The 26,495-nt window shown below is 48.2% G+C and overlaps 1 protein-coding gene across 1 annotated transcript; it reads left to right on the top strand.

Moving 5' to 3' along the window:
• Positions 1-13,353: 13,353 nt before the first annotated feature.
• Positions 13,354-19,942, top strand: NCR2 (natural cytotoxicity triggering receptor 2). The gene is made up of 5 exons (XM_021691921.1): positions 13,354-13,444; positions 13,593-13,934; positions 18,774-18,903; positions 19,021-19,131; positions 19,759-19,942. Exons 1-5 carry the CDS (start codon positions 13,354-13,356, stop codon positions 19,940-19,942), a joined length of 858 nt encoding a protein of 285 aa, XP_021547596.1.
• The last annotated feature ends 6,553 nt before the right edge of the window (positions 19,943-26,495 follow it).

The raw sequence follows: 26,495 nt of genomic DNA, 5'->3' as shown, positions 1-26,495 counted from the left end.
CCACACAAGTCATCAGCTTCCCAGCTCCCTCCCTTTAGGTGAGACCCCAGACCTACCAGTAATCAGAGTCACTGATGAAGGTTGAACTGGTTGTCACTAGAAAAGAAAGTGTGATTGATGACAACAGAGAAGGCCTAGAGTCCCCAGAGAAGAGGTCAGCCCCTAAAGCCTGAGAGGAGAGGGGGAGTGGCCAGAGCCAGCCCCCGGGGCCCCCCAGGCCAGGGCTGACTGGGGTCCAAGGACATGGAACTTCTCAGAGCTGGTGGAAAGAGAGAGGCAGGGGCTGAGAGAGGCCTGGACTGAGAGAGAAGCCTCATACCGGGTCCCCAAACTCCCAAGGGCAGGGAGAGTCAGGAGCATTCCTGTGCAGAGGGCACAGACCACTTGTCCCAAAGGCCTGGCCTCTTCACCATCAGAGTCTTGAGACCCTTCTAGTCTTGCCTCGGACCCAGGTCCTGAACAACCAGCATGTCCAGTCTGGGGGTGACCTAGGCCACAGGGCCCCACACAGATACCCTGTACCTCCATGGGGTGGCCAGTTCTGGGGATCGGTGGGTGAGGTTGGGTCTGAGCCATCATGTGGACTGGGGAGCTATACCCAGTGGGCCCCAGATTAGCTTATACCTGTTGGGAGAGGACACCCAAGGATGGAGGTGATGGCCCGAATATGGGAACTAGGGACCTAACTGCCCACAGTGGGATCGAGCACGGAAGTGGTAGGATTGGATGAGGAAGGCAGGGGAAGGAGGTGAGTGGCTTCATTTCCCCGGACACCCGAGGAAGGCCCTTGCCCTCCTCAAAGAACTCACTTGAAGTCACCACCAGGCTGATGTTCTTGAGAATATAGATGCTCTCCTTAGGACCTCTGTCTATTCCACACCAGTAGGTTCCTGAACTCTTCTTCGTGATTTCTGTTATGATGACAACGAAGAAGCCAGCAGAAGGGTTGTCCCAGATAAAATGTGGAGGGTTTTGAGCCATTACCTGGGGTCTGGTGCTGGTGACCAGCTTCAAACAATAACCTGGCTTGGTTTCCTTACACCAGATTTTATTCTCATACTCACCTGCCGGGGGCGTGGACGGGCATTTCACAGAGAGCACCTGCTGCTGAAGTGCCCACACCAGCTCACTCTCCTGGACTTGTGCCCAGGAGCCTAGAAAACAAGTTCTCAGGTCAGGCTAAGGAAGGAGACACAGCCACCCTCAAAGCATGACCCCAGACAGCCCTCCAGCCCTCCCTGTCCCACCCTCCCATAGTGCACTGCACCCCATACACTCACCTCCAACCTCCCTCCCTCCCTTGCCCTGTCCCCCTGGAGCCACCCTCCTCCTGAGGGCCCCTTACCCGAGGCGAACAGCAGCAGGACCAGCGGCAGGTGTAGGGCCTCCCAGGTCATACTGCCCTGTCCCCGTGCGAGGGTGCCTAGAGTGAGGGGTACAGGGTGGCTACAGAACGGAGAGACCCAGGAGCTAGGCCCGACTCTGCCCAGATGCCCCAGCACATCAAGGGCAAGATTGAGAAAAGAGAGGTCTTGACCGAGTAAGTGTGAGGCCTGCAGGGTGGGTTCTGTGGGCAGCGGGAAGGTGGGGGCCCCCTGGGGGAACCTCCAGCTGCTGGGGGCATCTCCAGCTTCAGCCTTGCTCAGCCGGTGGTCCAGGCACTGGGGCTGCTCTGGGTTCCCCAGCTCCACCCCACACCCCACCCAGCACTTACAGGGGAAAGCTAGGTGAAAATAAGAGACCACCCTATTTCTTTCAATCTTGGTTCCTTTCACGTCATCCTTTCAGAGGCCTGGCTTTTCCACCCATCTCCAAAAGCCAGGAGAGAATTGGCCCAAGGCAGGTAGGGACTCTTTGAGGCCCGAGCTGCCCTTAAGTACCTGTGGCCCCCAGGAAGAGCAGAGAGCCCCTGGTGTGGAGGGAGCACGGTTGAAATGACATAAGCACACTTACTCATAGACTCTCATAGCCCCCCAAGATGTACACTACGAGCCTGGACCCCATTGCTACCAATAGGAACCATAGTAAAACATCCCCAGGCCGTGCAATCCCAAGGCAAGCTCCCCGACTCTCCCTGCACCCCCTCACGCACCCCAATCATCAGCTCCAAGTATGGCTCAGTACTCAACACCCGAATGCCAAATCCCACATTATTTCACGTGTAGTGGTCTCTTTCGTGAGTAGGTTTATATGAAGATCACAAGGGCTCCACATGATTGTGGATACAAAGTAGATTTCCCTTCCGTACTGTCATGAACATTGACTATGGTAGTGTAGGCAAACATGAAACAAGGGCTAAAGCTACTAAGGATTTTATCTAAGTTGGACCTGGGTTGGCTGAGCCCTGCAGGTGCCTGAGCTGTCCCCCCCTGACGGTGATCCCATTGTGGGGAAGAGTGGAGATACTAGGGCCTCAGACCCGACCCTCCCCTGGACTCACGGCACCCTGCCTATTTCCCTTGGTGCAGGAGGTTTTTACTCGGGCACCTTGGACAAACTTCGTACAGGTTACCACCTGTGTCAGGGAATGTCTGAGTAGCCCGGGTTCAGATTGTGAGGGAAATCTGCGTTTTCCATTTTGAGAGGTTATACAGGAGGTATGAGAAGAGAGGGGATGGAATTTCAATTTTATGAAAACAAAGTAGGGGGAAAAGAGACTTCAGGAAAAAGAGCAAAATCAGATTTGCAACTTAGAGTTTACAAAGCCTGGTCACAGGAGTTTTTAACTCTGGAAGTCCCAAACTTGTCTGCACCTTTTAATCACCTCAGGCTTATGGAAAAAAATGTACAGGCCTAAGCCACCACCCAGACCAAAGAACCTAGCCCAGTGTAGTGAGGCTCCCCATGTGATCTCAGTGTGCAGACAAGTCTGGGAACCCCTGGTTTAACTTCACTTCCACAAAATCCTTGAGAAGCAGTGGTCACTACCCCCTTTCACCATAGGGAAACTGAGGCACAAGGAGTCTTGGTGATTCCTTTAAGGTTCCCTGGTGAATTGGTGGCATTGCAGAGCTCCTTCTGCAGCCGGTTTCGCCCTCCGGCAGGACAGGCACCCCAGCAGGAGGTGGGCTGTTGTCGCATGACTTGCATGACTCGGGTTCAGGGGACCTGTTCCTCGCCCCACAGCGGTGGGCAGGAGAGCGCTGCTGGAACGGACGGGCTGCCCTGCCCCCTGCTGGCTGGAGAGCGCCATTACCGGGTGAGACGTTCTCCTGGAGTCTTCCCTTTCCCAAGGTCACCTTCTCCCTTCCCACACTGCCCTCCCTGTGGTCCTCAGTCCTTCTAACCTGCTCTTTGCTGTGTGACAAGGAGGCCCTCCATTCGCAGCAGACAGGGAGCACTTGACGGGTGGAATCGCCATTTCTCTGCGCTTTGGGCTCCCCACCAGGGTCTGTGGGGTGAACACCCTCGGGCAGAGCCCGGGGTCCTAGATTCCCCAAGGGTACAGACGATGTGCAGCATCTGGGCCTTTAGACCGGTCAGAGCTCAGTGGCAGTGGCATCCCCGGGGATGGAAACTGCAGAGACAGGAACCCCAAATCAGTCTCTGGTCCCCAATCCTGAGAAGGGTCACCTCTTCAGAGGTTCGGCTCTCCCAGGAGGAGTCTGGGTCACAGGGCTCTGTGGGAACCGGGCTCTGGGAGATGGCCTGGAAGCGTGGGACTAGGGTTCACTATTAGGGAATGGCACCGTTGGTGGCCCTGGTAAAGGAAATAGCCCTGGGTGGCCCCTGTTACTTCTGAAATCCCACTCTGATGACCATCTAGAGAGGACCTGCCTTCTTCCTCCAAACCCAGGATTCGGGACAGGAGAAGAAACTGGGAGATCAGACCACAGCAGTCCCAGGAGGGGTAGGGAAGGGCAGTTCGACCTTCTCCTCCCTCTCAGTATGGCTGCAGGGATAGAGGGGACTCCATTTCCCTGACTGTAAAATAGGAATATTACACCTTTTTGTCCCATTGAGCCCATGAGGTCAATAGCTCTGGTAAACCTCTAATGGCCTTCCCTGCTTTTTCCCTGGGTCTTCCCACCTGGGGCTCTCTGGTCTGGGTCCCCTGCAGAGGTTTCCTGCAGCCTAGGAGAATGCTCAGGGCCAGGTGTCTCCGGCTTGAGTAGACCTGAGCTATTTCTTTCCCAACCCCTCTGACCACTCCTGGCCACACATACACACACACACACACAGGATCAGGCTGATCACTCCTCCACACTTTCAAAAGCTCTGCTTTAATTCCGTCTCCTCCAGGGGCTGGGTACAGGGCATGCAGCGTGCCCCGCAGGGGAAGACGCTGCATGCGGGGAGGTGGGGGAGGGTTCCCTGGTGGATGATTCTTGTCTTCTAAGTGGAAGGAGGAGGCAAGGATCCCAGAAACTGAAAAAGGCCTGGCGGGTTTGGTGACAAAGGAAACCATGTATTTGAAAGCTTTTTATAACTTTCCAGTTTGACACAAATTTGGGACCGACACGAAACTCTAGCACCATTAATTCAAAGGTCATGTTTATCAAAGTTTTACAATATTCTACAATAGAGGAAAATACAAGTTACCTTGAGGGATTTTTCTCAGTTATAGGATTTTTCTATTTTTTCCCATCTTGACCATGATAATGGTTCAAACACATGTGGGGAGGGGGCACCCGGAGCCATCATTTAAAGAAATGAACTTGGCCTTCCTTTGACTCTAACAAACACGCAAGTCCCTAATCAGTGAAACCATTAAGACAAGTCTGGTGCTGGCAGAATGAGGGACGGTGGTTCTGTTGTGTTTAGCTTCCTACCAGGTCAGGCTGTCCCCTCCTCTTTTCCTCCTTTTCTCCCTCAGGCTGCCATCTGCTCGGATGTGAGGTCCCCTTGGGTCCCCACTCAGGGGGCCAGTGCCCCATCTGCTGTCATCCACCTCACCCAGCCCCGAGACCCCGCCAGGCCGCTGCACAGGAAAACCCCGTCTGATGCGGGCGTGGTACCTTTTGTATATATGAATGCAGTATGCTAATGTAGTATGAATGCAGTATGCTAATATTTTGCTCAGGATACATGTGGCCATGAGGGATATTGGTTGGTCATTTTCCTGGCTTCTAATTCCTTTCTCTGCTTTTTGTACGGGTACATTCCGGGTAATTCCGGCCTTATAAAATGAGCTGGGATGTGTCGCCTATTTTATGAGTTTCAATTTGGTATTGTTTCTTTCTTAAATATTTGTGGCATTTGGTCTTGCTAAATACCCATTTCTCAGCCTCTCTTGAAGCTAGAGACCCGGATGCTCTCACTGGCAAATTCTACCAAATGTTTCTGTGTCTGAAATGATTACTGTTGTTATAATGGATGGTTATTTATTTTTAATGTTTAATTAAATATTGACTATCTTATGATTTTCCACGTAGTGCTTACTCTTACTATGACTTGATTATTGTTTACTTGCATATTAATTTCCTCTCTCCTTTCTGCCTTCCCCATCCTGCCAAACACCCTTCTCTGAACATAAGCTGCATGACTGCATGCTGTCTCAATCTATTCCCTATATCTGGAATGGTAGGATCTTAGCAAATATTTGTTGAAAGTACATGTGAATGAATGAACAAACTCTGAGAAAGGAGTCCTTGCTTGGCCAAACTTTGGTGAGGCTCCTGAACCTTCTCCTAGGCCCATCAATGCACTTCCTCATAAAGTCCAGTTTTAGCAAGAACCCTGATTTTTCCACTGTTCTATGCTCCTTCTAAAGCTCAGCATGAATTCTGTGTTCTCCAGGGCCCAGGGACAGTAGGTGCAGCCCACCTTGCAGGTGAAGACATGGATATCCTCAATATCAATATCTGATGGAGTTCCTCATCCTCCGCCATGGCCCAGTGATGTCTGGTCCCCCCAGCCTGTCCTCAGCAAAAAATCCTACTAGGTGGAGTGGGTTTAGCCAGAACCCCTCCGCCTTACTCCTGATGTTTCCTCTCAGTAATTTTCCATCCCCTAACCCCCACCTGCTTCCTGGCTATAAATCCCCACTGGCCCGTGCTGTATTCCTAATTGAGCCCAATTCTGTACTGATGTCTCCCTTTCCTGACTGCAGTAGTTCCTAAATAAAATCTCTTTTCACCGCTTTAGCTGCTGCCCGGCTTTGTTTTTTCTTTGACAACTCTCCTTTGGTTTGTATGGGGTTTCAGCAAATATCCTTGAGTTTTTCAAGTAGACAACTATACAACCAGCAAATCATGGTAATTTAGCCTATTATTTTAAGTTTATGTGTCCAATTTTATTTTCGCATGTAATTACATTTGCTGGTACTTCCAGAAACATGTTAAACAATACTTTTGACATTGAGCGTTTTTATCTTGATCTCAGCCTTTAACATGATTCTTCCTAGTGTGATGTTAGCTGATTAATTCACTAAACCATTTCTTTATTAGGAAAGCAATTTCCTGTTTATAGAACAGTAAAAAATTTGTCTAGGATGGATGTTGAATTTTACCAAATGCCTTTCTGCAATCGATCAATATCTTCATATAATTTTCTCCTTTGACTTACTGAAACAGAATCAAGCATTGACCTAACTTTGATAGCCAAACACATTGTATTCACATAATACAAGCTATTTAGTCATGAGTTTTATTATTCTTTCCGTATACTCCTGTCTTTAATTTGCTATACACTTTTTTTTTAATTTTGGCCTTTTTTTTTTTTTTTTGGTCAAGCTTTTACAAGAATTTAAGCTTTTTCTTTATCTTGTTATAACCTGCCAGGAAGCATTTCATCTTTTTGCCTCTTTTTACAGCTCAGATTTGATAAACATCATCTGTCTCTTGCAAGTATGTCGGGACTCACACCTAAATCAGCACCTAGGGTGATTTGTAGGCGGATTTTTTAACACCCATACAAGCTGATGATTTTAAATCTTGACCTAATTCTAACTCACATTTTCATTTAGAAAAAAAAAAGAAATTCATCTCTAGAAGGCAGAAGAGATGACCCCCAAAGATATAGTTACTTCCTAGTCCCCAGAACCTATGAGTATTTCCCTTCTCTATGGCAAAAGATGTGATTAAATCAAGGGTCTTGAGAAATGGCCTTTATACTGGATTCTCTTTTGGGTCCTGAATGCAATCACCTGCCTCCTTATAGGAGAGAGAGGCCAAGGCGATTAGACAGAGTCTTGCACAGAGCAAGTAACATGACTAGGAGACAGAGATGGGAATGATGGGGCCACCGGCTGACAGCCAGCAGCAGCTGAAAGAAACAAGGAAGGATCCTTCCCTAGAACCTCTGGAGGGAGAGTAGCCCTAACACCTTGATGTCAGACTTCATGTCTCCGTTTCCGTTAAGTAACCCAGTTTGTGGTCATTTGCTACGTTAGCCCTAGGAAACTAATAGGTCATCCAATCAGGATTTTTACTTTTTGTGATTATAGAATTACATTCAATCATTTGTATGTTTTCTAATACGTTTCATATTTGGTGTTTTTTAAGTTTTTTTTTTAAGATTTATTTTTAAGCAAACTCTACAACCCAATGTGGGGCTCGAACTCACAACCCCAAGATCAAGAGTCATATGCTCCACTGACTGAGCCAGCCATGAGCCCCTATACATTTCATATTTGTGATTTCAACTAATTTGTCATTCCCAAGGGAACATAAAAGTATTTCCTTTTAGGGGTGCCTGGGTGGCTCAGTCAGTTAAGCATCTGCCTTCAGCTTGGGTCATGATCTCGGGGTCCTGGGATCGAGCTCCACCCCCCCCAGTCAGGCTCCCTGCTCAGCGGGGAGTCTGCTTCTCCCTCTGCCTCTGCAGCTCCCCCTACTTGTTCTCTCTTTCTCTCTCAAATAAATAAATAAAATCTTAAAAAAAAAAAAGAAGTATTTCCTTTTAAAAATCTTTTCCCAACAGCACATTTATTCATTTCATCATATTTAAATTTTTTCACATTTCTGGATGGACAGTCTTATTTTTCACTGTATGTTTATGTTCTATGTTTTATATGTATACATACTTAAATATAAATATGTTCTTGCAAAATATTTCACGTGATATTCATGTTTTAAATTTATATTTAATTACACTGATGTAAATTTATTATTTATGTTACAATTCAATATATATAAATCATAAATGAATAATCAAATGATTAGAAATAATGGATTATTAATTTAGCCAGAAAAAAGATCTACATACAAAAATTAATTGCACATATATTCACAAAAAACAAACAATTACAAAATACGATTTTACAATGACATCATTTTTGGTCACCTTTATCACCAAGACGCAATAATTATTTAAACCTCTCTTTCTTTGGATTTATCTCAGTGCTTACCACCACCATTTGTTGGCCCTTTTAAAAAAATTAACTAGCAGTGAACTGAAGCCAATATTCAAATCATTTTAGTCCAAGAGGGATGTGGTTACTATCATGTGTAACATGGTCTGGTTGTCCCTACACAATAAGGAGACATAAGCAGGGGGAGCGGGAGAGGGAGAGGCAGACTCCCCGCTGAGCAGGGAATGCAACGCGGGGCTCGATCCCAGGACCCTGGGATCATGACCTGAGCCGAAGGCAGACACCCAACCAGTTGAGCCACCCAGGTGCCCCAGAAACCAATTTCTTGTCTTCTAAAATTTGGTGTTGCAGCAGGAAGCTCTGAAGCCAATGAGACTCATTTTTCATTCCTTTGGAAGTAACTGTCTCTTCCTTCCAGCTCTGGAGCTTGCAGTATTTTTCTTACAGAAGTGTGTGATAGGCATCACTATTGCTGACCAGTATTTGGTTCCCCTTTACCTCTGCATAAATGGAAGGCTCCTGTTTCTCAGCTCCTTGGCGACCTGCCGGGCTAGTGCAATGTGTGGGAGTGATGTGTCTCACTTCCCACAGAGCCATTGAGGAGCAAGAGCTCCACTTTCCAGCACTCACTTCCCTGTGGTGACGGCCAGAGAAGCACGTGTTGATGTGCACATCCATGAAGTCAATGTCCCTCAGATGCTGAACCCGCCTACAGCAGACTCCCGCCCTGGACAGTCGTCTGGGCACAGGGGCTTCACAGGAGCAAGAAAAGACATTATTTGTGTGAACACACTGAACTGTGGTTACTACTGTAGCAGAACCTGGCCCATGATCTAAGATAGTTTGTACCTTTTTCAGTGACTATTAATGGAAAATCACATTTGTCATCAGGCGCTTAAATTCTTTTTCCCACTCAGCCTACATTTGTTGCTTGTGTTCTCATGCTTCTGGCCTTTCCTTCAGAGACACCATCACACACTGGCTGCTTCTCTGTTCTTTGTCATCTTCCATCTCTCAAGTCAGCAAGCTTTTCCTGTCGAGGGCCACATAGTAAATATCCTGTGCTCATGGGCCAGAGAATCTCTGTCACTGTTCCTCAGCTGCCTGCGGAGCATGACAGATTCTCCAGGTAACACATAAATGAAGGAGCATGTCTGCATTTACTTTACTTACAAATTCAGGTGGTGAGTTCAATTTCGTTCAAGGGCTCTAGTTTGCCAACCCTTGCCCTAAAAGGAGAGAGCAAACAAAGAAAGAGTTAGATGTGGGGTTGAGAAAGAGAGCACTTTCAACACTGGATATGGCCAAGGGCATTCCCAAGGGCATTCCCAAGGAGAAGGCCAAGGGATATGTCAGGGAGGCAACTTTGCTGAAGGCCTAGGGGGAAGCTAGTCCAGACTGGGGCCAGAGGACATTAGACCACCTGGGGATGGACCAGAGGAACAAAGCCAACTGATGAACTGATATATTCAAATATACTAAGGTGAAATTTACATTTGGGAATAGAGTTTAGGGATGAATTGATGATGGTGGCTAGAATATAAACTTTAAAATTAAGGCAATTAGTAACTTCATGGAAAATAAAAAGCTGTACCACAGAGGAAATGTGATCATTATGAACTATATGACTGGGTTATGAAAAAGACATATACATGGTCAGGAAGAATAAAATCTAAAAATTAATTTTATCAGTAACTCTATTTGACTATTTGGAGAATAAAGGTGGAGGAAGGGACAAGCAGGGGCACGATGGGAGAGAGAGAAAACGTCATCTTCCATAGGGCACATTTCATGGATAATACATACCCCTGTCTAGTAGAGAAATATCAGTATAATAGTAAATATAAAAACTACTTAAAAGAAACTCCCTGGAGGGTGTCCCTGGGTGGCTCAGTCAGTTGAGCATCCTACTCTTGGTTTCTGCTCAGGTCATGATCTCACGGGGAGTGGGATCAAGCCCTGCAGCCAGCTTTGCTCTCAGCGGGGAGTCTGCTTGAGACTCTCTCCCTCTGCCTCTCCCCCTGCTCGTGCACATACTCACCTCTCTCTCTCAAATAAATAAATCAATCTTTAAAAAAAACAGTGACTCCCTAGCAAGAAAGGGAGCTGGGGTGTAGAGTATTGGGGCATAGAACTACTGCATTTTTATTAATATGAGTTTATAACCTACAATTTTTGGAGCTACAAGTTTTGAAGACACGTATATGCATGATTTTGATGAAATTTTAAAACGAAATAATACTGCAACAGCCACTGTACCCTTTTTCAATTCCTAGATCTAGAACTGCTGAGTCAAAGGTGATTTCTTTTTTAAAGTAGATTTGGGTTAATCTGACTACACTGTCTTTCAGAAAGGTGGTATCAATATGTTTACCCAGCAGAATATGCAACTGTCTTTTCCCTAAAAGTCCCCCAACCCTGGTTATCATCATTTCTCTTAACTCTTGTCAATCTGATGAGAAGAGTGGTTTTCCATTTATTTTAATAATATCCCCTTTGGATTTGTTTCCCTTAACATTGTTCATTTGTATTTCTTCTGTAGAAAAGTACTTGTTCATAACTTCACTCCCTTTTCCTATTGAAATATTCATTTTCTCTTATTATTTAAAAGAGTTGTTTTTCATATGAAATCAAATAACCCTTTATCTGCCAAATAGGAAGGAAACCTTAATTCACAGCTGTGATTTGCTATTAAATGTTGTTTGTCATATCTTTTTATCATGTCCAAGTATTAATCTGTATGTAGAATGACTGAGCATTTTTCCCTATATAATTTCTGGCACCAGGGACATGATTAGAAAGTTCTGCTCTAAATGACATAACTTGTATTTTTATTTCCTTTTAGAAGTTTGCTGTACTGCTATTCCATGTCTACATATATAATTAAAAGTCAAGACATGATATTGTGGATGTTGATTCTTGATGACAGATATTCACTGAAGAGATACCATGTAATGGGCATTTCTGTAAATGTTTGCAAGGGTTTACTTATTTATTCCCAGAATAATCATATTAGTGATCCATCATTATATATTAAAGGAGGAAACTCAGACTTTTTTTTTTTTAAAGATTTTATTTATTTATTTGACAGAGAGATAGAGAGCACAAATAGGCAGAGGGAGAAGCAGGCTCTCCGCTGAGCAGGGAGCCCAGCGCAGGGCTTGGTTCCAGGACCCTGGAATCATGACCTGAGCCGAAGGCAGACACTTAACCAACTGCGCCACCCAGGTGCCCCAGAAAACTCAGACTTTTAGAGGTATAGGAGTTTGCTCAAAAACTTCCTGTCCCCTGGGCACCACAGACCCAGGCTGATAGGCAGAGAACAAGTCAGAGCCAACCCCAAGCTGGGGGGACATAGAGATAGTGGACTGTGGGCAAAGAGTGATCTTGGGGAGCTGCAGGGAGGAGGCATCCCTTCCCGGTGGTCAGCAGCAACCAGACAAAGGGGAAATCGCTGAGGGAAATAGTTGCTGCACACCCTCATGCAAGGGACACACACCTACACCAGCCAGGGCCAGAAGCCCCCCCCCCCCCTCAGAAGGGTGCCCCCCACCCCCGCATTTTGTCTGTAATTAGGTTCGGAGAGGAAACACGGAGCCCAGCCCAAGGCCAGGAAACGAACTGCCTGCCGGGAGCTCGCCTCTGCAAGTGCGTGTGGTTTGGTTTCCTGCCCTGTCTGTGGGCCAGGCTTCAGCGAAAGACCCCGTCAGAAGTCAGGAAGCTGGTCTGGTTACATCTGCATGGCACCATGTGACTTTGAGCAGGTCACGGACAGATCTGAGCCTCAGTTCCCCCGTGTGGAGAGAGCACACACAAACACGCTGAGTAACCTAACTCGTGCAAGTGGGTAGTGGGTGTTGGCCCAAACTTTCCTTCTGGCTCCCCAACTCCATCCTGTTTTTCCCCAGGAGTCTCTAGGCAAGAGAGCCCACGGCCCTCCTGTGTCCCTTCTCTTCTTGTCTGTCCCTTTGCCCTTATCCTCAGTCTCTGCTCGCTCCCACTGCAAGGAGCAGGGCTCTGCACGCAGGTGGAGTGGGGAGCAGGAGTCAGGGGGCGGCAACCAATACCCTCAATTAGTTCAAAGCCCCTCTTCAGTCATGAGCTCTGTGCAGGGCTCCCTGCAGCAGCTGCTAGACTGGCAGAGCCCCTGGTGGCCGAATGTGGAGTTACATGTTAGCACAGGGCACGGTGTCCTGACCTCTCTCTCTCTCTCTCTCTCTTTTGTTTTATAGAAAATCTCTTTGTAAATTGCATCATTTTTTAAAGTGCTAACATTCACTAAAGAAAGAGATGCCGGAGTCCTGTGTCTGTTTGTGCAGCAATTACACAACTAGCGCTCTTGTACCCACAGGGGGCAGGAGTTGAAGATTTAGAGGTGATTGGGGGTCCAGGCTCCTGTGCTCTATCCCCCGCCCCTCATTGACCCATCCCTGCCACCAGCCCGGCTCTCTCTGCTCCCAGCCTCATTCTCCCCTCCTTTGCCAGGGTCCCTCCCTGCACTTTCTTACTGGTATTGAAACTCCACCTGCTCTCCTCTCCCCTCCAGCACCCATAAAACCTCCCAGGGTGGAAACACATCACTCACTCACCAGGCAGGACTGGGCATGAGGTTTCTGACCACTCCCAGGGCCAGTGGGATTTAGGGTTCTTGCTCAGACCTCTGAGTGCCCCTGAGCTCGTCACCCACCTTCAGCGTGGCTTTCCCTGGAGAGGGGGGCAAAGCCAGGGTCCTGCAAAGAAGAGGCAGTGCACAGAGAGAAGCGGATGGGCAGCCCTTTACTTGACCACAGCTTCCTCCTGGCCATCCCAGCTCCTCCCCCAAGGGCAGGCCCTGATGGGGAAGGGGCATCTGGGCACAGAGGAGAGGAGCAGCCTCTGTGGAGACCCAGGAGCTGCGCGCCAAGCAGGGCTGTTGCCTCCACGTCCAGCTTCGCACCTGCCCCTGGAGGTCCCTGCTTCCCTCTGCGTGCAGTCAGCCTTCCCCGGGTCTCCCACTCCCCAGGCTGGCCTTGGCCTTTCTCGTTTTGTCTATCTCAGAAGGACTGGAAGAGCTAAGCAGAGTGAGACGAGCTCCTGGTTCTCTCTCCCCAGTGTCCCCCATGTCTCCTGCCACCAGCCCACAGGGAAAGGGCTGGAGGGTCTGGAGAGGCTTGCTCCTGCTTCTGCTGTTGCTGCCACTGCTGATCCCAGGTGAGGGGGAAGGGAAGAGCACGGGGAAGAGAGGAGAGGGTGCTATGAGGACATCTGGGACAGTGGGATGTGGCGCTAGTGCTCTGTGCGCGGGGACAGCTGGTGGAGCTGATGCTGGTGTGACCCTGACCTGCAGCCTGCTCTCCAGGCTCGTGGGCACTACCGGAGGCTCAGCATCTTCACCGAGTGGCAGGGCAGACGCTCTCTGTGACGTGCCAGTACCCCCCCAAGGGCTGGCCCTACGAGAGGAAGGGTTGGTGTAAGGAGCTGTCGGCGTTCAAGTGCACCAGACTAGTCACCAGCTCCAGTCCCGGCAGACTGGTTCAGGCCTCTCGATTCTCAATCTGGGACAACCCTAGCGCTGGCATCTTCACTGTCACCATGACTGGTCTGAAGGAGGAAGACTCAGGACACTACTGGTGTAGAATCTACCACGCTTCCAGCAACTCTGTCTCTAAGTCCATAAGATTCTATCTGGCAGTGTCTCCAGGTAAGCCCCTTCCTGGGGGGTCCCCTTGCTCCCTCCTGGTGCCTCCTTGTTTCCTAGTCCCCCCATCCAGTTCTCCTGGGAAAGCTGTTGGGAACAAGTGCACACACACACACACACACTTCATTCGCTGTCCATCTTGATGATTTACAAGCCTCCTAAAAGATGCTCAAACAGATCATTTGAGCATGCTGACCAGCCTGAGCTCCTATGACCTGGCCACAGGGGAGCCCAAGACTGCTTGGCATTTTTAGAGAAGGCGCTTGTACCTGGCACATAGTAGGTGCTCAGTAAATGTCTGGCCACTGGCCACAAACCGCCCCCACCATGTTGGTAGTATGTTGGGCTGTCCATTCCTCCTGGCCCAGATCAGCAGTCAGCAAACAGGTCTGAAAACCAAGGATGGTTTTTAGATGGTTGGGATACAAGTAAAAGAAAAATAAGATTTTGTGACACATGAGAATTCTAGGAAATTCAAATTTCAGTGTCCAGAAATAAAGGTTTTTTTGGGAACACAGCCATGCCCATTTGTTTATCTATGATCTGAGGCCATTTTCATGCTACAGGAGTGAAGTTGAATAGTTCCAACAGAGACCATATGGTCCACAAGGCTAAAAGTTCAGTTATAAAAACGGACCACGTTGTTCATTGCATGTATGCATGTAGGTGATGGATGTAGTTGCTGAACATTCTAGCGGTAACGTTGTTGTGCCTCAGTCATAACTGAGCAAAAACTTAGAAGTGAAATAGCAATTTCCCATATTAAATGTCACCCACACTTTGAACAAACATTGAAGGATTTTAATGTGACAAAAGAGCATTATTTTTGCTTGTTAACTTACCTAATCTGAATGATACTAGGACACCATAACTCTTCAGAGAAAACACATTCAAAATTGTTTAAATGCTTGGTTTTAATACACTTATAATAGAAAGCCGGTCTCACAGAGTTATGTTGACAGAAATCCAGGAATTTTAAATCAATTTCCACAAACTTAATATTTTTATTTTTAATTTTTACAAAAGGGAGCAAGTGATGTTATATTTTCAAAATGCATCCTCAATCCTTCATCAGTAGCTAATTCCAAAATTTATCTTACAAAGTTATGTTTATATTTAAAATGTCTTTTGATGAAAAAATGGATTCTGGATCTATGAACTTCCTATCACATGTCTTCTTTGAGCAGAAAATAACATTGAAAACATTGTATCAAATTATTAAGGTTTTTCCATGAGTACTTTTGCAGATATGCAATATCAAAATCATCTCCTGTTCTGTTGATAACTGTTACCAAATTAAGAACATGCTGTAAGAACTCATAGAAACTTCTTCTAAGCCTCCAACTTTTGTTTTTGCCCTGAGATTTTGTTTGCCACTGAAAAATATGTTGTGTTCTTCCCTTGCTAGAATAACCTCAAAGCCCTAAAATAAACAAGGCTGACTGTGTGATTCACATCGATTTCAATCTTGCCAAAACATTAGAAGCCTTTTCATAGATCAAACATTCTCAAGAGAACTCTCCCCCTCGGTAATCACTGTGACCTTGGCATGCAATAACAACCATGCAGGGTTTCCACATTATCACATCATAAAGAGAACGATTTCAAATTCAACTCATTCATCTTTATGTAATTCACAATTTTTACCACTTTGGGAAGCACACGGTGCAGGTCAGCTGGTACTTTTTCATAGCAAGTCTCCTTAATCTGAATGACCGCCCCAGAATGTCCTCCTGCCCAAGCAGCTACAACCATCAGAACATAGTCCTACGTGAAACCCCTGAGCCCCAAACCCCTGGTCAATAATACAACCCTTCAGAGCTCTCTTTAGCTCAGGGTTAGGTGTGTTTCTGACAATGAAACAAAACGAGACAGAGGAAAACCTCTCATCCTGTTCAAAATTGCACATAAAATAAAAAGAATAGCTACATTTGCAGTATGTGTGCATTTTTCAAGTTGCCACGAAAAATACTTTGCTAGCTTGACTTGTTCCAGGAGCTGATCTTCCTTCTCGATTGCCAATTCCTGATGATGTGGAGCTAATGTGTCAATAGAAAGGGATGTTTAAGCTCCCTTCCTTGCCACGGACTAGCAAAACACAGAGGAGCAAATACCTCTCGTACAGTCTTGTGATAAGGTTTGATAACTGTAGATAGATACTCTGTCTTCGCAACACAAAGCTGCTACTTTACAAGAAGCCCACAGCACACTAGAGTTTGTATGTGAAATACTGACTGCTTTTAAGAACTTTGTAATTCAATCCTCTTTTTTTAAAAAAAAAGTTTATTTTGAATTTGTGGTTTTATGTTTTCCATGTAAAGTCACTTGTTTTCATGATGTATTTGTTCATTAGCTAGTATATCTCAGCAGCTAACTCGCTGGGTTTTAGTACTTCATTCATTGTAACTACAAAACTCATACTATAGATGAGTGTCATCATTTCCCAGGGCTGTCAGCACAAATCCCCACAAAGGTAGTGGCTTAAAACCGCACAGATTTATGATTTTACAGTTCTACAGATCAGAAGTCTGGAAGGGGTCTGCAGGCTCTGCTCCTTCCTGAAGGCTGTTAGATAGAATCCACTTCTTGCTCATTCAGGTCTTGGGCAGAATTTTGTTCCTTGTAGCTATAGGACCGAGGTCCTGTTTTCTTGCAGACTATGGACTTTTCAGCTTTCACAGCTTCTAGAGGCTGCCACATCCCTTGGCTTGTGGCCCCCTTCCTCCGTCCTCAAAGCCAGAGGCCCTTTCCCACCTGCATTTCTCTCTTACTACAACTGGGAAACACTCTGCTTTTTTTTTTTTAAAAACTTCATCCATTTATATGACAGAGAGAGAGAGCATATGCAGGGGGAGCAGCAGAGGGAGAGAGAGAAGCAGGGTCTCCACCGAGCGGGAAGTCAGACTCGGGGCTCGATCCCAGGACCCTGGGATCACGACCCGAGCCGAAGGCAGACACTTGACCAACTGAGCCACCAACTGAGCCACTGAGGCGCTGCCACTCTCTGTTTTTAAATACTAATCTTTAGATGGGGCCCACCCGGAATATCTCTCCACCTCAAGATCTTTAACTTTAATGGCATCTGAGAAGTCCCTTTGGCCATGTAGGGTGACATTCACAGGTTCCTGGGATTAGGTAGGACATGGACATTGTTCTGCCTACCACAGTGAAGGATTACATTTTCAAATAAAACCAATGCAAACCCTTTGGAATAACTTCAGAAGGGAAAGTACCTTTAGAATTAATTCCACTATCACCGTTTGGTTTATTATTACTGAGACATTCAGAAAACAGATGGCTTTTCTAGATAAAAAGCTCAGTGACTTTGTCTTGCTGTTAAGTAGTCCTTGAATGAGCTAATCACTATTCTGTCTTACCTAATCATGTTAAACTCTAAATTTTTTTAAAAGGATAGATTGAAAATCTCAATGATTATAAGAATAACAAATTATAAAAATAATTTTTTCAGGTGTTTATACACTTTTGGGTTAGAGTCGACCAACTAATGTTCAAGTGTCATGGTCCTGCTTCTGCTGTCATGTAACTTGCCCCATATGGAGCCCTCCATGACAGGGTGTCAACACCCAAACTGGTCTATATCCTGTTCAACTGGACCAGTTTACCAATCACATGCTTGGACCCTGAGGCAATGTCAAACTGATGTAAAAATTTCAAGATCCTTACTCCCGATTTTTATATTTACCTTGTGCAGGCAGGTCATAAACAATTTGTGGACCAGGACCAGCCCATAGATCACACACTGTAGCTCAGGACTAGAATTTTCCCTGAGGGTCCTGAGGACCTCCTCCAGTTTGGACGTAGGGGTTGCTCCTGGTCATCACTCCAGGCAGCCTCAGAGAGAGTGCCCTTGTGGGATAGGATCATGTCCACATGTCCGTTGGCCTGGGACTCTCTCCAGGGAAGTCTCCAGCCATGAGGTTTCCCAGCATCAAGTACTCTCTCTTCCATGCCTCCTCGGCCCCTGCCTCTCTCTTTTCCCCAGCTTGGGGGAGACTGCTCCCCTCTTGGGCCCTGGGTGGGTGTGCAGACCTAGCTGAGGACACTGAGAGACCACAGTTCCTGTCACAAGGTTGGGGCTGACACCATCTATTTCCCTTCTGGGCCTCACCCACCCCCGATACTCATTGTCCTCTCTGTCTCCTTCATAGCCCCATCACCTTTCCAGAGGTGACCTTCCACCAGCCTCCATCAAGAGCTCTTAGCGTTGGTAGGTCTGGGGTCTTTCTGGGAAGGCAAGGCAGTGGGGATGGGGGGCAAGTAGCTCACAAAGTTTCAGAATTAAGAGGGGGCCCCAGAAAAGGTATTTATACAGGCCATTGAGGCAGTGGGGCCTGCAGAGGGGCTTAAGGTTCTGTTGCCAAACCAGGAAGGACAGGGGTGGGAAAGCAGCCTTAAAGTTCCCCATAAGGGGCCCCCTTCCCCTAATAGCCCCAGAAGTGTGCGAAAAGGAACGGATGCCAGAGATGAGAGCTGCTTAAGGACAGTGACTCTGTCTACACTCAGGGAGGCTGAGAGCTAGAGATTGCCCTTCCAGACGCGTACAAATGCTTGGAGGGAAGCCCAGGCATCCTGACTCCTCTTCCAGGGCCCTTCCCCGATCCAGGAATAACCCCACAGGCACTGGATAGAGCCTGAGCTGCAACTCTATCTAGTGTTGAGCCACAGGACTTCACAGCCCAGTTCCACCGCCATGAATTGGTTTTTTCCAGGGTTGATGGGCTGTTCCCAGTCCAGCCCAGGCCCCTGTCCCATCTTTCCCACCAGCCAGAACAGACACGCTGTCCCAACAGCTAACGAGGGCTCTTTCTCTCTCGCTGACAGCTCGTGCCTCCACACAGGCCGTCCGGGCTTCAGGTGAGCTGGTCTCATCACCGACCCAGAGCTCTGTGCCCCCCACTGGAAGAGCCAGGGAGGCCCCTGGGGCTTCCTCTGCCCTCACCGCCCCTTCACAGTGAGTTCAGGGTGGGACCCTCTGGGACCCTCTGCCAGACGGCCCTGGCTCAGGGGCCCGCAGGTGAGAGCTGCCCCCCAAGACGCTCCTCTCCCCTTCTTGTCCCCTGTCCTCCAGGCAACAAAACTCCACCCTCCAGTCTCACCCTGCAGCCCCCAGCGCTCTGGTCCCCATGCTCTGTGCACTGCTTGTGGCCAAGAGCCTGGTGCTATCCGCTCTGCTTGTCCGGTGAGTGGGTTTGCTTGGGCTTGGGGGGAAATGGAGCAGGGAACGGCTTCCGTCCCTCGACCCAGGGTCAGACAGGGAATCAGCCGGCAAACACAGAGGCAGGAAAAATTATACCCAACAGGGCTGTCCAGAGGAATCCCTCACAGACTCCATCCATCGTGCGTGCTCACTAGCGGCTCCCCTGTGTCTCTCTCGAACTCGAGTGCCTTGTCCACATTTCTCGGTCTGTTTTTCCCTCGCCTCTTCTCCTTCTCCTCTTTTCCTTCCCCTGCCCCTCTCCCACTCTGATTCATCCCTCCTCCTGTACCACTGGCCTGTATACAACCTCCCACCGCCCGCCCTTCCTGGAAGGTCTACCCACAGCCACCAACCCAGGGCACCTCACAGGGCACAGCCCCTTCCCAAGTGGTGAGGGACAGAGGCTGTGCACTGGACGGAGAACCGTGCCCTGGGGAGCGGGGAACGCAGGAGGGGGAAGGTAGGTGGGGCTAGGGGAAAGGCAAGACAAAGAGTCCCTGGTGGCAGGCTTGCTGAAGGAGGGACGGGCTGTGGGGACAGAGCAACAAGGTCCTAGAGTGGATGTGACTCACTTTCTGTATTTCTACCCCCCTCCCCACCCCGTCTCAGAGCCTTAAGGAGTCCTCGCGTGCAACATAGAGGGAGGTGTCTGATGTGCCCAGCTCGGCCCAGACCCCAGGACTCGGGGTCCAAGAAGAATGGCCATTCTCCCCCAGGCCCCCAGGGAGCTCCTGACTGGCCTCTGAACCCTTCGCTCACTGCAAAGAAAAGGCAGAAGTCCCCCAGAACTTGATCCAAGACCCTTGACTACACCCCTCACTCCAGGGCTGAGGATTTCCCAGCCCGGCCTCCTCCCAAGATCCAGGCCTGCTAGTGGCTCACAGGCAGTTGGCATCTGGGCCAGCACCATCCAGGGATGGGAGCCAAAGGCCAGTGCAGCAGCTGTCCACCAAACCCGAGCCAGCACTGTGGGCGACTCCGACTCCTCTCCCCACTGCCTCCTCCCGTAGCCCTCCTCCTCATGCCCCTGCTCCCGTCCTCCTGCTCCCCTCTCCGTCTTCCCTCTCCCCCTCCTCCTCTCCTTCCCCTCCTCCTTATACCCCTTCTTCCCTCCCCCTGCCCCTCCTGTCTGCAGCCCTACAGCTCAGTCAAGATCCCAGGTCACTAACATTTCCCTCCCCATCTCCATTTGCTCAGCCACACTCTGCCAAGACCCTCTGTTCTGCTTCTCTCTGTTGTTTCCACCTCTCCCTCCTCTTCCTCCCACTTTGCAAATCCCCACCACCGGGCACTTGTACTCGGCCAGTCTGTCAATCACCTAACTGGTGTCCTGCCTTTGGTCCCTACCTCCTGGACAGTTCCTCCTTATCCATTCCTTCTCAACAACACCCCTGTGCATTTTTACTGCATGGGGGTGGAGTCCAGTGTCATGACTGGGGCCTCATGCTCTGCCAAGTTCGGCCACCCTTGTCATCATGTCACTGTGCACCCCCCGTGCTGCCCTCACTGCCACCAAGATGGCTGCAGGCTCTAGAGAGGAGTGACCTTCCTTTTTCCTGCACGAGCTGAGCAGGAGGCTCCACAACGGAAACCAGCCTGGTCTGACCCCAGGCTCTGCCCCTCGTAGGGCTATTGTCTCTCTGGCACTTACCCTCTCAATGTCAGACTTTCCAGACTGAGCCTCTTTCTTTTCCCTCCTGTTCTTCATCTATTTTTCTTTATTCCTCTTTCTGGGAAAGTTCCTCAAGGTTACGTTCCAGCTCTTCTATTCGAAGATTTACTATTTATGCTACCACATCTTAACATTTCTAAATGGTCCATTTGTTCTCTGAATGTTCCTCTACAGCGTGCATGTTTTCTTTGGGGATGCCATTTTTTTCTCAGGCAATATTAAAGTTTTCACTTTTGAGGGGTTTTTTTTTTTTTTAAGCCTTGTGTATCTGCCGTTTCCTCCAAATACCTTTTTGTATCTTCTGTTTTCTCCTTTCCTTGACCTCTGTCTTTCCTCAGAACTTTCTGGAAACCCCTGCTGCTTCTTGGCAGCCCATCAGGAGTTAAAAGCTTGGATGCTCCGTGTGTATTACAGAGCTTTATGGACTCTACATTGATTTAGCAAGGGCATTGTTATGGACTGTTATGTACCCCCTCTCCATTTATATGTTGAAATCCTAAACACCCCCCAGATGATGGTATTTGTAGGGGGGCCTTGAAGGTGGCTAGCTCATGAGGGAGGAGCCCTCATGAATGGAATTGGTGCCCTTATAAAAGAGGCCCCACAGCATTCTCTGGCTCTTTCTACTGTGTGAGGACACAGCAAGTAGACAGCCCTGTATGAAGCAGGAAGGTCTCGCCAGACATGGAATCCACCGCCAACTTGGTCTTGGAATTCCCAGCCTCTGAAACTGTGAGAAATAAATGTTTTGTAAGCCACCGAGTCGATGGTATTTTTGTTACGGCAGCCCAAGTGGACTAAGACAAGCCTGGCTGCATTTTTTTTCTCTTTGACAGCTCAGTTTCTCCAAAAAGGCTCCTGGGGGTGGAAGCCTGGTTCTAGGCACCAACTGTAGCAAAGCAAAGGGGCCTCTCTGCCCAGCATCTGTTTTCACTCATTCGGGCACCAAGGGAATACACTTTCCCTCTCCGCGGTGCCTGGTGCCCTGAGCAGGCGTCTCTGTGACTCAGCCCTCGTTAGAGACTAACCTGAAGGTTGTCAGCGGGGCTTAAAGAGTGGAAGGAGAAAGGATGTGGGCAGTTGACCCACTCGCTCTGTCTCGGGGGAGGCAGAGAAGCTACTAGTCCTACTGCTTCTCAACCCCAGGCCCCCACTTGTAGTCTGCAACCTGAACTACCCACGCCTCCAATTTCTAGGGCTTTCTGGGCTCCTCAGGTAAAAATGACTCACTTCTTATTTCTCCTACCCCCACCTTTCTCTGGTTCACTAAAGTCATCTAATTGTTACCCAGCTTTAAGACGTCCATGGAGCTCCCATTCTTGAAGAGGGACTTATATAATTTTTACCCATTTACCACCACTTCCCTCACACAGCTTCCACACCTCCTTAGCAGAAGCAGAGGGGACCAAGATTTTCCATCAAACCACCCCTCCCCACTCCCAACACCATGGGCAGGACTGAGCAAGACCCCAGATCTCCATTTGCTCCTGTAAAGACTCCTGGCCCCTTCTCCACCCCGCCCCCCTACAGCCAGTGCTGGAACCCCTAGACTTGTGGTTTCATTCCTTTCTCCCTATTCATCCCAATCCCAAGAGACCAGGGCTCCTTGGTCCTCCCTCATCACCCAGGATCGCACTGCAATAAGACCTTGTGAATTCATCAAGTGAGTCCCATTTCCCACTCTTCCCCAAATCCATCAATCTTTTCTCTCTGCCCTCTGAAACATGAGCACTCGTGGTCTCAACTTCTCTGTAGGTCACCTTCCTATGTTCATTAAAATCTGCTTCTCTTCTGAGAACACTGCTCTCTCTGTAGTTGGGGGCATTTCACTTTCCTTCACCACGAGGCCTGAAGTGGGAGGGGGTGTCTTCTTCACTCCTCATTGCCACTTCCTTTCTTCTTACCCTCCCTAAAGCAGCTCCACGATTTGATTTCCTGCCATCAGACTATACCATAGACCTCATTATTATCACATCTCCTATACAATCTGGAGTCTCCCTCTTTCTTCTCATTGGCCTTAACCCCTGGCTCACGGTCACTCCCATGGCTCTTGTCATCATCCTTGGTGAGCTGGGGCCCACTTGGACTCATAGATGATCTTTCCAAATCCCTGGCCTCCCAGTTCCTGACCTCCTCTCCCACAATGATCACATCCCTTTCCCTGCCTTGGCCACCCATTCAGATGGTCAGCAGGAATAGCAGCTCCCCTCCTTGGTCTCAACTTGGAGCACCCACCTTCCAGCCACCACCTGTCTCTCTAACTCAAGCCTACTGACCTGAACACAGTGCCTTTTCAACACCACTGGGATCCCTGATCCACTAGTCCTGCCATTTTGTTCCCCTCCCTCAACTCAATTATGCTTTCCTTTCCCTTGGATTCCATGGCCCATCCTTACAATCACTCTTTGGCACACAGTTTCAGTTCCTTTTCCCCCTCTGCTTTCATTGAACTCCCCTGGCACAACTCCAGCCCTGGTTGTACCCAGCTTTCCATTGCTCCATCCTGCATCTTGTCCTAAAGCTGAACATGTCTAAGAACCTATCGTGCGAAGTGTCTCCCTGTACACAAGTGGTCTCCATTCTAGACCTCTAGTTCACACCGCCCTCTGGGCCCTCAAACTCCAGTGTCCTCTCTTCACCCTCAGCTGGTGCCCTTGCATCTGAACTCACTGAGAACAACAAGGCCTATTTGGTCCCACTGCACCCATCAATCACCCCCCTTGTGTACCCCAAGTGCACTCTCTTCTCCCTTTTCCCATCACAGGCCAAACTCTCCACATAGGACCCATCCCATCTTCTCTTGTCCTATATAAGAGAATTGCTCCAGAAGTTTGCCCCCCTCTCATGTGTCATGACAACCAGAATATAAATGGGCTATGATGTATTAAAAACTCTCTCTTGACCCCACAGCACCTCCACCTACTGCTCCACATTTTATTGCCCTTTATGACAAAACCCATAAAAGGAGTTTTTCTCAGCCCCCAATATCTTTCTTTTTGTTGTCTTTTGAACCCACTCCAATCAGGCCTTTGTTTGTACCACTCCCTGAAACATCTTCCCCCAGTCTCCAGTGACTAACTCCAGAGGTCAGTCCTCAAAACTCATCATATTGGAAAGATGAGCAGCATTGGATATGACTCACCACTCCTCCCTTCTTGAAATGCTTTTTTTCCCTTGGCTTACAACAATAACAACAAAATCTTGTCATGTTCCTCCCAACCCATTTGATGCTGTGTAATAAGTTACCTGAAAAGTTAGTAGCATAAAACAACAAATGACATATTTATTATCTCAAAGATAGGTCTGGAGGGGGGAGTCAGAAATTTGGGAACATCTTAACTGGTGTTCATGATTCAGAATCTCTCATGCATTGCAGTCAGGATGTCAGCAAGAAATGGGTCATCAGAAAGCTTGACAACCAGACCACTTCCAAGATGGTTTACCCACATGGTTGCCAGGACGAGGTCTCAGTTTCTCACTATGTGGACTTTACTTCATGATGTGGGAGCTAACTTCCCCAGAGTGACTGATCCAAGAGAGACTGAGGAGGAAGTCACAGTGCCTTTCATAACCTAGTCTCCAAAGTCACACACACTTCATCAGAAGCTGGTCGCTGGAGCCAGCCCATACTCAAAGGGAGAGGGATGGGGCTCCATCTCTTGAAGGAAGAGATATGGAACCCCCGCAGTACCTCCTCTGGCCACAAATTATTGAGGTTTCTCCCACATTCAAAATACACTCATCCAAAATACACTCACGGGTGAAGGGAGTCAAAAGGTAAAAATGAAAGATAAAGAAATGGAGAGAAGAAAGATACACACAATCCCCTCCAAAAGCCTCCGCAAATCTCACTTGAATATGGCATCGGCAAATTGGTCCAGAAGTTTGTCGCTTAAAGGTCCAAAAGATTGTTGCTTAAATCAGGCCCAGGTATGGATGAGGCTCCTTCGGTGCAGTTCCTTACATACAGCTCCTCGTGTGCAGTTAGTTCTCATATGAAGACCTGTGGGCGGAAGAGATGAGTTATCTGCCAGATACAAACCCAACACACAATGGTGATACAGGCCTGGGATAGCACGAGAGATATCCCTGGGAAGCCAACAGAGCACTGATCCATGGAAAAACTGGAGCTCTGCTGGACAGATGTTGGAAATTCCTTGATTCGGACTCTGTCCTGCTTCTACCTGGGGATGATTCATCGTGGCTCTTGGCCCCTCACGCTGGGCTCCTAGGTCTGCACTCTGAGGCATCCTTCACTTTCCATGAAAGGCAGCCTGTATGTACATCTTCACAGTGTTCTCAACCTGATTCCTTCCAGTAGACTTGGGAGGATACAAAGGCCTTTTTTAAATTTTATACTCTGTTCCTTTCAGTCCAAGCTGTCTTGTGAATATCGCTCTCTAAAAAATGTGTGGGTCTCCTGTGAATCTTATTGAAATCCATTAAGCCATACTCACAAATCTCTTCAAGATAAGGTCTCTTCCCTATGTTGGGCTTCTGCTGAGAAGCTGAGGGGTCATATCTTTTAGCATCATAGAAGCTCTTGAGTTTCATTGAAGGAATCCATGAGGCACACACCCTCAAGCTCCTTAGGGGGCTTTTGTCTAAAGCATTACCTTTATCTTTCTCAGGTCCTAACAAGGGATTCCACAGCCACCCTTGGTTTCATCTTTAGACCATATTTTCCTGAAAACATCCTGGGTTTCACTTCAGCATCATTCACTGTGTGGAGATCCTGAGAATTTTCAAAGCCATCAGGATCCAGCTCCTTTGAGTTGAATAGTCCTGCCTATAGTTTACTTCCCTGCACTCACAGTTTCCAATAAGCCACAAGAGGAAACCAGGCAGCATCCTCAACACTTCATCCGGAGACCTTAGCTATACCACCCAGTTCATTACGTATTTTTTCTACTTTCCACATTACTGCAAGTGGCAATATTGCTAAACCTTCTGCAAGTACACAGCAAGGATTCCTTCTCCTTCTCCCCTACTGGCTCAGTGAATTTGGAGAATGTTCTTCAGGTCTCTATGCCCAAGTTCCTCAGCAGTAAAGGGAGAACTGATAATAGCCAAGCTATTTGGATTACTAAGTAGGATGATATATATTGGATTACTAAGTAGCATAAGATATATGGAGGACACAATGAACAAATGCTGAGCTTTAAGAGGGAATGAAGTGTAGTAGGAAGAGGACTCACCTGTTCCACAGCAGGGGCAACTCAGAGCTAATCTCAGCTGAAGGCACAGAGAGCCTACAGGGAGTTGGCTCCTCTTCTTGGAGGACAGCAAAGGGGAACACAGGAGAGAATCAGGGTGAAGAAACTGACCAACCTAGGCCCAAAACACATGCATATTCACTGACAACTCTCTTCAGGCCAGCAGTGGCCAGGGGTAGCCTTCTTCCTTGCTGGGAGGCTGTGGTGACCAAACCAGTGTAATGGGATGGGAAAGGGGTTGCCTCTGCATCTGGGTGCTGTTCTGACACAGTGCCTGACCTCTCCCTCCTGGATTCCTGCTCTGATTGCAGGTGGAACATGCAGTGGAAAACCCTGATGGAACTCAGGAGCCCAGATGCCAGTAAAGCCACCTGCCACTTTCAGTAGGTCATTGACCTTCTCCAGACTGGTTTCCTCGCCTGTAGGGAGATAAATATTACCACCACACTATTGGGAGG

This window comes from Neomonachus schauinslandi, chromosome 8, assembly GCF_002201575.2.
Source record: "Neomonachus schauinslandi chromosome 8, ASM220157v2, whole genome shotgun sequence".
In the NCBI taxonomy this organism is placed as follows: Eukaryota; Metazoa; Chordata; class Mammalia; order Carnivora; family Phocidae; genus Neomonachus; species Neomonachus schauinslandi.
Note: the sequence above shows the minus strand (reverse complement) of the source record. Positions and strands in the feature narration are given on the sequence as shown.